Raw genomic sequence first — 12,107 nt, 5'->3', positions numbered from 1 at the left:
AGTAAGGTTATGAAGATAACAAAAAGATTAGGTGATGAAAGATTGGATATCAGATTGGAGGGAGAGAGTATGGAGGTGGTGAATGTATTCAGATATTTGGGAGTGGACGTGTCAGCGGATGGGTCTATGAAAGATGAGGTGAATCATAGAATTGATGAGGGGAAAAGGGTGAGTGGTGCACTTAGGAGTCTGTGGAGACAAAGAACTTTGTCCTTGGAGGCAAAGAGGGGAATGTATGAGAGTATAGTTTTACCAACGCTCTTATATGGGTGTGAAGCATGGGTGATGAATGTTGCAGCGAGGAGAAGGCTGGAGGCATTGGAGATGTCATGTCTGAGAGCAATGTGTGGTGTGAATATAATGCAGAGAATTCGTAGTTTGGAAGTTAGGAGGAGGTGCGGGATTACCAAAACTGTTGTCCAGAGGGCTGAGGAAGGGTTGTTGAGGTGGTTCGGACATGTGGAGAGAATGGAGCGAAACAGAATAACTTCAAGAGTGTATCAGTCTGTAGTGGAAGGAAGGCGGGGTAGGGGTCGGCCTAGGAAAGGTTGGGGGGAGGGGGTAAAGGAGGTTTTGTGTGCGAGGGGCTTGGACTTCCAGCAGGCATGCGTGAGCGTGTTTGATAGGAGTGAATGGAGACAAATGGTTTTTAATACTTGACGTGCTGTTGGAGTGTGAGCAAAGTAACATTTATGAAGGGGTTCAGAGAAACCGGCAGGCCGGACTTGAGTCCTGGAGATGGGAAGTACAGTGCCTGCACTCTGAAGGAGGGGTGTTAATGTTGCAGTTTAAAAACTGTAGTGTAAAGCACCCTTCTGGCAAGACAGTGATGGAGTGAATGATGGTGAAAGTTTTTCTTTTTCAGGCCACCCTGCCTTGGTGGGAATCGGCCAGTGTGATAATAATAAAATAATAAAAATGTTTGGTATGTCCCACACAATTGTTATTGTCTTCCTTTTATAGACACTTCAAGTAAGACACTTTTTATGTTGCTGAAAAGTTCTTGACCCAAGCAATTATTTCCTTCCCTTCCTAGATCCTTCAGGTAAGATATTCATGATGCTGAGAGGGAGGGACAGAGAGAGTTAAAAATTAATTATTTAAAATGTATAAAAAATAAGATTTCAAACAAGAATATATCTGCCAAGCCAGTTTTACTGTTCTTAGGTTTATCTAGTAAGCGTTGGTCTGGCTTTTTGTAGTGATCGAGTAAGAGGTATGACACCTCTTATGTATGCTGCACAACTGGGTGATGCAAGAATGGTGTCACTGTTACTACGAGGTGGAGCAGTTGTTTCCCTTACAAATCCCCAGGGACACACAGCAGTGAGGATTGCTAAGGATGCTGGCTTTCCTGATATAGCTGCCACTATCACTCAGTGGGATCATCAAGGTAACCTTGATACATTTCTTTGCCATAACACCATATAATTTTAAAAAAAATTGTCATAATCATACTTCTAGAGTATGTCCAGAGCCTGTATTTCCTGGGGAGATGTAATTACACGTACCTTTTTTATTGATGAGTTATAACTACAGAAGAAGAGCTATGCTATTGATGTTCCATATTCATTGTATAATTCATTATATAATTTTGTGAAATTTTAAAAGGTTATATTTACCACTTTCAATCTCTCCAGTGACTAGAATTTAATTAAATTTGTGTAAAAATATCACTTACAGCATAAAAAATGCCTCGTCTTTTTTGAGAAAGTGTATACAATAGAATTTTTCACATTTAAAAAATGCTGTATATATTTGCATGAGATACACTTGTATAGTAAATTCTTGAAAAAACTAACAGGAAGGCTATGCCAGTTTTCCCCCAAAATTCTGCAACTATCTAAATAATTTAGGAGTTCAGGCACTGTACTTCCTGCTGCCAGGAATTAAATCTAGCTATCCCTCTTCCCTCATTCCTTTCATAAATGTTACCTTGCTCACACACAAACAGCACATTAAGCCATAAATATCACTTGTTGCTACCCATTCCAATATAACACATTCACAAAAGCCTGCTTGATGCCCAGGTTCCTAACACTCCAAACTTTCTTTATTTCCCTCCTTCCAACCTTTCCTGGCATGACCTCTACACTTTCCTTCCACTGTAGATATACACCCACTTGGTTATCCTTTCTAAATGCCCAAACCACCTCATCCCTCCTTTCCCTTCCTCAGCTGTATAGATTATACATTTGGTAAGCTACAGCATCTTCAGAATTTCTACACTTTGAATTCTCTTCATAATACTGACATGTCTGTTAAAAATGCCATCTCCACTGCCTCTAGCACTGGCTCACTTCATCTGGGATAGACTTGTGTGCTGATGTGCCTCTTCACAAATATACAAGTACCTTCACTTCCTTTGTATCAAGTTACTATTATAAGGCCTTTTTTTATTTTCTGTTTTCTCTGAAACATATCCAGTATTTGCATTATGTCCTCTTCTAAGGTAAAGTGTTGTAAAAAGTAATATGTACCAATAATTATATTATAAATACATACAGTATTATACTGTACCTATCTTCTGTAAGGTATTTGTAGGTCTTCTCACTGTGGTGGCAGTTGCACATGTGTGTGCGTGCTTTTTTTTTCTCCCTACAAGTCGGCTGAAGAGGGGTTGTTGAGGTGGTTTGGTCATTTAAAGAGAATGGATCAAAGTAGAATGACATGAAGAGCATATAAATCTGTAGGGAAAGGAAGGCGGGGTAGGGGTCGTCCTCGAAAAGGTTGGAGGGAGGTGGTAAAGGAGATTTTGTGGGCAAGGGGCTTGGACTTCTAGCAAGCGTGCATGAGCGTGTTAGATAGGAGTGAATGGAGACGAATGGTATTTAGGACCTGACGAGCTGTTGGAGTGTGAGCAGGGTAATATTTAGTGAAGGGATTCAGGGAAACCGGTTATTTTTATATAGCTGGACTTGAGTTCTGGAAATGGGAAGTACAATGCCTGCACTTTAAAGGAGGGGTTTGGGATATTGGCAGTTTGGAGGGATATGTTGTGTATCTATACGTATATGCTGCTAAACTGTTGTATTCTGAGCACCTCTGCAAAAACAGTGATTATGTATGAGTGAGGTGAAAGTATTGAATGATGATGAAAGTATTTTCTTTTTGGGGATTTTCTTTCTTTTTGGGTCACCATGCTTTGGTGGGAGACGGCCGACTTGTTAAAAAAAAAAAAAAAAAAGTCAGCCGTCTCCCGAGGCAGGGTGACCCAAAAAGAAAGAAAAAATCCCCAAAAAGAAAATACTTTCATCATCATTCAGCACTTTCACCTCACTCATACATAATCAGTTTTTGCAGAGGCACCCAGATACAACAGTTTAGAAGCATATATAAAGATATATAACATATCCCTCCAAACTACCAATATCTCAAACCCCTCCTTTAAAGTGCAGGCATTGTACTTTCCATTTCCAGTACTCAAGTCCAGCTATATAAAAATAACCAGTTTCCCTGAATCCCTTCACTAAATATTATGCTGCTCACACTCCAACAGCTCGTCAGGTCCCCAAAACCATTTGTCTCCATTCACTCGTATCTAACACGTCCACACACGCTTGCTGGAAGTCCAAGCCCCTCACCCACAAAATCTCCTTTACCCCCTCCCTCCAACCTTTTTGATGATGACCCCCTATGCCGCCTTCCTTTCCCTACAGATTTATATGTTCTCCATGTCATTCTACTTTGATTCATTCTCTTTAAATGACCAAACCACCTCAACAACCCCTCTTCAGCCCTCTGACTAATACTTATATTAACTCCACACCTTCTCCTAATTTCCACATTCCAAATTTTCTGCATAATATTTACACCACACATTGCCCTTAGACATTACACCTCCACTGCCTCCAACCGCCTCCTCGCTGCAGCATTTACAACCCAAGCTTCACACCCATATAAGAGAGTTGGTACCACTATATTTTCATACATTCCCTTCTTTGCCTCCATAGATAATGTTTTTTGTCTCCACATATACCTCAATGCACCACTCACCTTTTTTCCTTCATCAATTCTGTGGTTAACCTCATACTTCATAAACCCATCCGCTGATACGTCAACTCCCAAATATCTGAAAACATTCACTTCTTCCATACTCCCTCTCTCCAATATGATATCCAATTTTTTCTTTATCTAAATCATTTGATACCCTCATCACCTTACTCTTATCTATATTCACTTTCAACTTTCTACCTTTACACATGTGCATGTATGAAGCACAAATTCACCAACAGTGAATGTACATTTATTGGGTACATCCACTGTTTTCAGAAAAAAGAAGATATGAAAGAATATGAAAGATGTGAAAGAATTGATAGGGAAGATTTCTTAACCTCACAATCAGGGAGGACAAGGGGACATAGCTATAAATTAAACAAGAACTGTCAAAAATAGATTTTAGAAAGCTCTTTGCAGAGTAGTAGAAAAATAGAATGGGCTACAAGAAATGATAGTAAGGGCTATAATCACTGGCAGTTTTACAGTATAATTATTTTTTTTATTAACACATCGGCCGATTACCACCAAGGCAGGGTGGCCCGAAAAAGAAAAACTTTCATCATCATTCACTCCATCACTGTCTTGCCAGAGGGGTGTTTTATGCTACAGTTATAAAACTGCAACAGTAACACCCCTCCTTCAGAATGTACACACTGTACTTCTCATCTCCAGGACTCAAGTCCGGCCTGCCGGTTTTCCTGAATCCCTTCATAAATGTTACTTTGCTCACACTCCAACACCACGTCAAGTATTAAAAACCATTTGTCTCCATTCACTCCTATCAAGCACGCTTACGCATGCCTACTGGAGGTCCAAGCCCCTCGCACACAAAACCTCCTTTACCCCCTCCCTCCAACCCTTTCTAGGCTGACCCCTACCCCGCCTTCCCTCCACTAGATTTATACACTCTCAAAGTCATTCTGTTTTGTTCCATTCTCTCTACATGTCCGAACCACCTCAACAACCCCTCCTCAGTCCTCTGGACGATAGTTTTGGTAATCCCACACCTTCTAATTTCCAAACTATGTTTTTTTTTTATTAACACACTGGCCGATTCCCACCAAGGCAGGGTGGCCCAAAAAAGAAAAGCTTTCACCATCATTCAATCCATCACTGTCTTGCCAGAAGGGTGCTTTACACTACAGTTTTTAAACTGCAACATTAACACCCCTCCTTCAGAGTGCAGGCACTGTACTTCCCATCTCCAGGACTCAAGTCCGGCCTGCCGGTTTCCCTGAATCCCTTCATAAATGTTACTTTGCTCACACTCCAACAGCACGTCAAGTATTAAAAACCATTTGTCTCCATTCACTCCTATCAAACACACTCACGCATGCCTACTGGAAGTCCAAGCCCCTCGCACACAAAACCTCCTTTACCCCCTCCCTCCAACCTTTCCTAGGCCGACCCCTACCCCGCCTTCCTTCCACTACAGACTGATACACTCTTGAAGTCATTCTGTTTCGCTCCATTCTCTCTACATGTCCGAACCACCTCAACAACCCTTCCTCAGCCCTCTGGACAACAGTTTTGGTAATCCCGCACCTCCTCCTAACTTCCAAACTACGAATTCTCTGCATTATATTCACACCACACATTGCCCTCAGACATGACATCTCCACTGCCTCCAGCCTTCTCCTAGCTGCAACATTCATCACCCATGCTTCACACCCATATAAGAGCGTTGGTAAAACTATACTTTCATACATTCCCCTCTTTGCCTCCAAGGACAAAGTTCTTTGTCTCCACAGACTCCTAAGTGCATCGCTCACCCTTTTCCCCCTCATCAATTCTATGATTCACCTCATCTTTCATAGACCTATCCGCTGACACATCCACTCCCAAATATCTGAATACATTCACCTCCTCCATACTCTCTCCCTCCAATCTGATATCCAATCTTTCATCACCTAATCTTTTTGTTATCCTCATAACCTTACTCTTTCCTGTATTCACTTTTAATTTTCTTCTTTTGCATACCCTACCAAATTCATCCACCAACCTCTGCAACTTCTCTTCAGAATCTCCCAAGAGCACAGTGTCATCAGCAAAGAGCAACTGTGACAACTCCCACTTTATGTATGATTCTTTATCTTTTAACTACACACCTCTTGCCAAGACCCTCACATTCACTTCTCTTACAACCCCATCTATAAATATATTGAACAACCACGGTGACATCACAAATCCTTGTCTAAGGCCTACTTTTACTGGGAAATAATCTCCCTCTTTCCTACATACTCTAACTTGAGCCTCACTATCCTTGTAAAAACTCTTCACTGCTTTCAGTAACCTACCTTCTATACCATACACCTGCAACATCTGTCACATTGCCCCTCTATCCACCCTGTCATATGCCTTTTCCAGATCCATAAATGCCACAAAAACCTCTTTACACTTATCTAAATACTGTTCACCTGTATGTTTCACTGTGAACACTTGGTCTACACACCCCCTACCTTTCCTAAAGCCACCTTATTCATCTGCTATCCTACGCTCCGTCTTACTCTTAATTTTTTCAATAATAACTCGACCATACACTTTACCAGGTATACTCAACAAACTAATTTCCCTATAGTTTTTGCACTCTTTTTTTATCCCCTTAGCCTCTATACAAAGGAACTATGCATGCTCTCTGCCAATTCCTAGGTACCTTACCCTCTTCCATACATTTATTAAATAATAACACCAACCACTCCAAAACTATATCCCCACCTGCTTTTAACATTTCTATCTTTATCCCATCAATCCCAGCTGCCTTATCCCCTTTCATTCTACCCACTGCCTCACGAACTTCCCCCCCACTCACAACTGGCTCATCCTCACTCCTACAAGATGTTATTCCTCCTTTGCCCTATACGCAAAATCACAGCTTCCCTATCTTCATCAATATTTAACAGTTCCTCAAAATATCCATCTTCCTGATACCTCTAACTCTCCATTTAATAACTCTCCTCTCCTATTTTTAACTGTCAAATCCACGTGTTCCCTAGGCTTTCTCAACTTATAATACAATTCGTATAATACAATTGTATAATACAATTCTTTATTTCAAAATTACTGTATACACAAAACAATAATCTAGAGGCCCATAGGATGCAAACACCACACCAAAAGCTGCTATTTGTTCCTATGGGTACAGTGCTCATTATTAAGGTACAGCAGATGGAAGGCACCTGATGTAATTTAATGTCCAAAGTAATACCCTACTTTGGTACATTTGCTGATGAGACAAATTTACAGTACTGGAAAGGCAGCTTGAAATGGAATGTCTCAGGATTCCCTATGGCTACTGGCTGCATCCTAATACCTTCTGGGTTTGGGGGGCAGACAATTTTGTGTCTGTGGTCCCACTGCACCATGTAGTCTTGATGGCCAAGTTTGGCAAACATTTTTGGTTACTGACGAATTAACATGGGAATGAGTAATTCGCTGATGCAAGAGACATTTGCAGAGGGCATTGGATTACATAAGGCAGGCTATCAAATAAAGGAAATAGTAGAAGCCAGTGATGTGTGTGACCATCCAGTGAGGACCTAGTTGTGTGTGTTCCTTAAGGACAATGTTCATGACATACCCACACCAAAAGCATATCTAGGGAAGCCTAGAAGAACATTGCTTCTAACTTTAACTGTACTAATGCACCTAGAAATGGTCTATTAACATGGACTTGAATCTTTCACTCAGTGTGGTGCAAAACATTGCTCCTTGCCACACTGCTAAATTTGCTGGGCATGAACCTTATTGAGAACCTCTGGACTGATATAGAGAGATCTAATAGAGGAAGGATATTAGCCCACTCCCATGGCTTTAGGATGCCATCCATGAGTTGTGGAGAAATTTACCCCATGAAACCCTGGAGAATGTATGCTAATCACTTCCAAGATGGTTGAAAGATGCCTTAAAGTGCAAGAGGGTGACCTATTCTGTGGTTGTGATTTTAGAGGGGGCAGACATACTTTAATGATGAGCACCACAGGTAAGTACAGATAGATAACTGCTAGACCAGACATGTTTTTCCTCGCTTTTAATGTATATTACTACTTATTAGTGTGACAGCAATATTGACATTAAAGTGAGAAATTCCACTTGTCATCTGTAATGTTTTGGCATCCCTTGCCAGTAGTTCTTCTTTAACTCTTGCCCTTCTTCCCTTCCTCTCTTCCTCCCCCTTTTCCTTCCTCCCCTCTCTCTTCCCATCCCTCTCTTTCTCTCCCTTCTCTCTTTTTTTCTCTCTCCTGTCCCTTTCTCTCTCCTATTTCTACTTGCTCTCCCTTCTTGCTCATGCTCCCTTTTCTCTTACAGGAAATAATTAGGATTATAAATTAAATACTTATTATTCTTTATCAGATATTGATTTCATGTCTTTCAGGCTTGAGTGGTCCAAGCCTTTTTGATGGTCCAGCAGCAGTGGAAGCCAGACGAACCCACCTGCAGCCCCAAACACCTAGGACCAGAGGAAATGTAGTGCCTTCTCTTGATAATGGTGGGTGTTATGTCAGGTTTGCTTTGTGATAAATGATGTAGGGTAATAAATATAATGCAAGTGATAATTTTCATCCATCATTATAATGACTATACCTATACAGTATTGTGTTGTGAGCACCTCTGCAAAAACAGTGATGATGTGTGAGTGAGGTGAAAGTGTTGAATGATGATGAAAGTATTTTCTTTTTGGGTCACCCTGCCTCAGTGGGAGACAGCCGACTTGTTAAAAAAAAAAATCTATACAGTACTTAAATTTCAGCATTTATGTAGTGCTCTGGCACAGATCAGGAAAAAATGGAAGTTACAATTTATATTTTAATGTTAAAAAAAGTAAAAGTCACAATACTGTGGTTGGAATAATTCATTATTAATCCTCATTTTATAAAGGAAATTTTGTGCTGTCCTGGTCTATTTTCACTCCAAATTTTACCTCATCAACCATAAAAAATTCTACTGTTGATTATTGTTTAGTGTCAAGTATTAAATATTATGTAAAACATATAATTGTCCTTACACTTCCACATAGTTCAACACAATTATAAACATTGAAAAATAGTAAGCACATTCACCATCACTCAAAATATTGCAGTTCGAAGAATCCTCCAAGCTGCAGTATCCCCACCCTTCCTTCAGAATGCAGGCACTATGCTTTCCATCTCCACGACACAGTCTGGCTATCCAGTTTTTCCCTGAATCCCTACATAAATGTTACTTTGCTCACACTTCAGTAGCAGGTCAAGCCAAGAATACTACTCATCTTCCACACTGATCAAAGATGCTTGTACAAATCTAGTGGATGCACAAGCCCCTAGAACTGAAAACCTACTCCAACCCTTTCTGGGATGACCCCCAACCTCTCCCTCCTTCCCCATCCCCCCTGCCTCAGATTTATACACCCTCTTGATCATCCTATTATACTCCATCTTGTCTAAATGCCCAAACCACCTCAATAACCCCTTCTAAGTCCTCTGAATTAGCCATTTTGGTAAGCCTGCTCCATCATCTAATTTTTATGCTCTGAATTTTATGCATATTACATCACACATTCCTCTCAAACATGAAATCTTCACTGTCTTCAGTTCTCCTTGCTACAGCTTTTGGATCCCATGCCTCACTTCTATATAAAAGTATTGGTACCACTACTCTTTTTTTCCTTTCCTGGTCTGTCAAACTGTTAAATTTCTGTGCTTCCACTTTGACTGTAGAATGTCATGGAAAGTATGTGTGACATTCCTAAAAGTGGCATGTCTTAGCAGACTGAATTTACTTAAAATTTTGTCACAATTTACTTGAGGAGGAAGAGGGGCTGACAAGTGAGTTTTTCTTCATCTTCATATGGTCTTTCTAATACATAAATTTGATTATGGGGGATCAGATGTATTTGCTTCAGCAGCTAATATTTCCATGTTTGATGCTGTTCATCACTATGGACTTCTCCTTGTCCCCAGATGACACCCTCTATGTAAAGCCTAATGTTTCATCATTGTAAAACTATCGAGACACTCACTGTCTACACTTCATGATCTTCATGACACTGCGACCTGTTGAATAATCACAGACATTAGTAAAGTTAAGAGAAACTTTCGTTTTTCTTTTTGGGCCACCCTGCCTTGGTGGGATATGGCCGGTTTGTTGAAAAAAATTTTTTTAGTAAAGTTGATACTCACTCGTCATTTATCATGCTGTTTTAATCTTTGCCTGCAGACTTTAGTTACTACTCTCAGTATACCATTCATTTCTGTTTACCGTGTTCATTTCTTTTCTATTTCACCTTGGGAGGTACAGATGATTCAAGTATGTTCCTTCTTTTCCTTTCCAAAGTCTCATTACTGCTGTGGACACATGCTCCTTTTTCCTTGATCATTTACACACACAAGCTACTGTGTATTTTTTTTCCATACCACATGGGCAGTTTCACACCAAAATAGGGTGACCCAAAGAAACAGACAAATCATTAATGTATGTATGCAACTGTTCATCAGTTGTGTAAAATTTCAAAATTAAAATATTAATTGATAATAGTTACAAATAACAGTTATAGTACATTAACTTCAGAGGATGCCACCCTAATGGTATGGTGGAATAAGAAATTTAAATTGTTTATTGGATTATTTATTTACTGACTTTAATTTGCAACTATTTTGTTTAGCTAATGTTCAACCAACGGACCTTGAGACCCTGCTGGACCAAATTGGACTGAGCTCATACATGAGTATCTTCCGGGAGCAAGATGTGGATCTTCAAATCTTCCTCACATTGACAGACCAAGACCTTAAAGAATGTGGCATTCAGTAAGTTAATACAGATACATGATGCATTTGTGGTATGTGAGCTTAATACCTTGCCAGTTTGGCACTTAATATGTGAGAGTATTAAATTGTTTGATCTTTGATATTGTTGATGGTCTCTTTTGATACATCTCAGATACACAGGGGAACATTTCCATTGACATGGTTTAGCTGCTTTGGGGAGGCACTGTATGACCTCTATGGGTCTAGGGCTTCTCCAAAAATATAATAATTTACATTGTGGGTTTACTAAGTCAGTATCACTGCCCTGGAGGTTATAGTTCCTTAGTGAAGAATAAAAGGCATAATACCGTGGGAGGAGAAATTCACAAATAAACTGCATTTGGGAGAGGAAGTTTATGACAGTTTTGTATCACCACACTAGCATACTTCCTGACCATGGCCCCACCCTCTTTTAAACTGCAGTTACAGTTATCAGATCACCAGTGCAATGCTGTACACAGTGTTGCTATACCTCACTTTCCTGAGGTACTCTTCATCTGCAAAAATGTTTCTTCTGTTTCACTCTGTAGAACTTTATACAGAGCAAAATGTGGTTTTAATAAAAGTCTGTTATGCAAGTGTGTTTTTTCTTTACTGTTGCTTTTGGTAAGCCATTTGAATTCTTCTGGTTTTTGTTGCCATTAAAGTTTCTCTTTGATTTCAGGTCCTGTGTGTAGTAGTGTGAAATGCAATGAATTTTAACAAGCTGAGGAAATTGTCAAGTAGAGACACTGAAGTGAACATTTTGGGTAGCTTAAAAAAAAGTTGGACAAATATGAGTGAGAAGGATTGAGTTTGAGAAGGACCTACTTAGAATGGGCCAGTAGGCCTGCTGCAGTGCTCATTTGTTCCTATGTTCATAAGAATTAAGGTGCACTGCAATAGACCTACTGGTTCATTAATATAATGGGAAAGTAGAGAAGAATCCTTCCTCTGTAAGCCATGTGTGTCATAAGAGGCAGCTAACATGCTGGGAGCAAGGGGCTAGTATGATTTAAAAATAAGAAGAAAAACTATGAAAGTGTTTCTTCTTTTTTGGGTCACCCTGCCTTGGTGGGAGACAGATGGTCTGTTAAAAAAAAAAAGTACAGCCTCTCCTCACTTAGCAACATCCTTGTTTACTGGTGTCTCGGACTTACGACGGGCTCTCTGACCAGTATTCATACCTAAATAATGTATATTAGAACTGATTTCCTCTATTCTGTTTATTTCAATATACAGTGCACTACTGTATAAACATTTAAAAATATACCAGAAATGTTATAAATGGTGCAAAGGTGACATTAAAACAATATCAATGATGGTTGACACAAACTCACTACCAGTATA

General features: G+C 39.9%; 1 protein-coding gene and 1 long non-coding RNA gene across 3 annotated transcripts in view; one reads left to right on the top strand and one right to left on the bottom strand.

The window, feature by feature from the left end:
* LOC128700154 (ankyrin repeat and SAM domain-containing protein 3-like) overlaps nucleotides 1-12,107 on the top strand; it is a 34,810-nt gene that overhangs the window by 15,988 nt on the left and 6,715 nt on the right. For both annotated transcript variants that reach the window (XM_053793134.2, XM_070100669.1), the window contains exons 5-7: nucleotides 1,203-1,393; nucleotides 8,372-8,485; nucleotides 10,637-10,778. In XM_053793134.2, coding sequence (XP_053649109.2) covers nucleotides 1,203-1,393; nucleotides 8,372-8,485; nucleotides 10,637-10,778 — 447 coding nt within the window. The remainder of the gene's footprint in view (nucleotides 1-1,202; nucleotides 1,394-8,371; nucleotides 8,486-10,636; nucleotides 10,779-12,107) is intronic.
* Nucleotides 8,506-12,107, bottom strand: part of LOC128700156 (uncharacterized) — a 33,188-nt gene continuing 29,586 nt past the window's right edge. Inside the window, exons 4-5 of the long non-coding RNA XR_008408728.2 lie at nucleotides 10,657-10,758; nucleotides 8,506-10,028 (exon numbers count right to left, since the gene is read on the bottom strand). This is a non-coding gene — a long non-coding RNA (uncharacterized lncRNA). The remainder of the gene's footprint in view (nucleotides 10,029-10,656; nucleotides 10,759-12,107) is intronic.

The sequence above is a fragment of the Cherax quadricarinatus genome, chromosome 74 (genome assembly GCF_038502225.1).
Source record: "Cherax quadricarinatus isolate ZL_2023a chromosome 74, ASM3850222v1, whole genome shotgun sequence".
NCBI lineage: Eukaryota > Metazoa > Arthropoda > Malacostraca > Decapoda > Parastacidae > Cherax > Cherax quadricarinatus.
The sequence above is the reverse complement of the archived record's forward strand: the minus strand, read 5'-3'. Positions and strand labels throughout refer to the sequence as shown.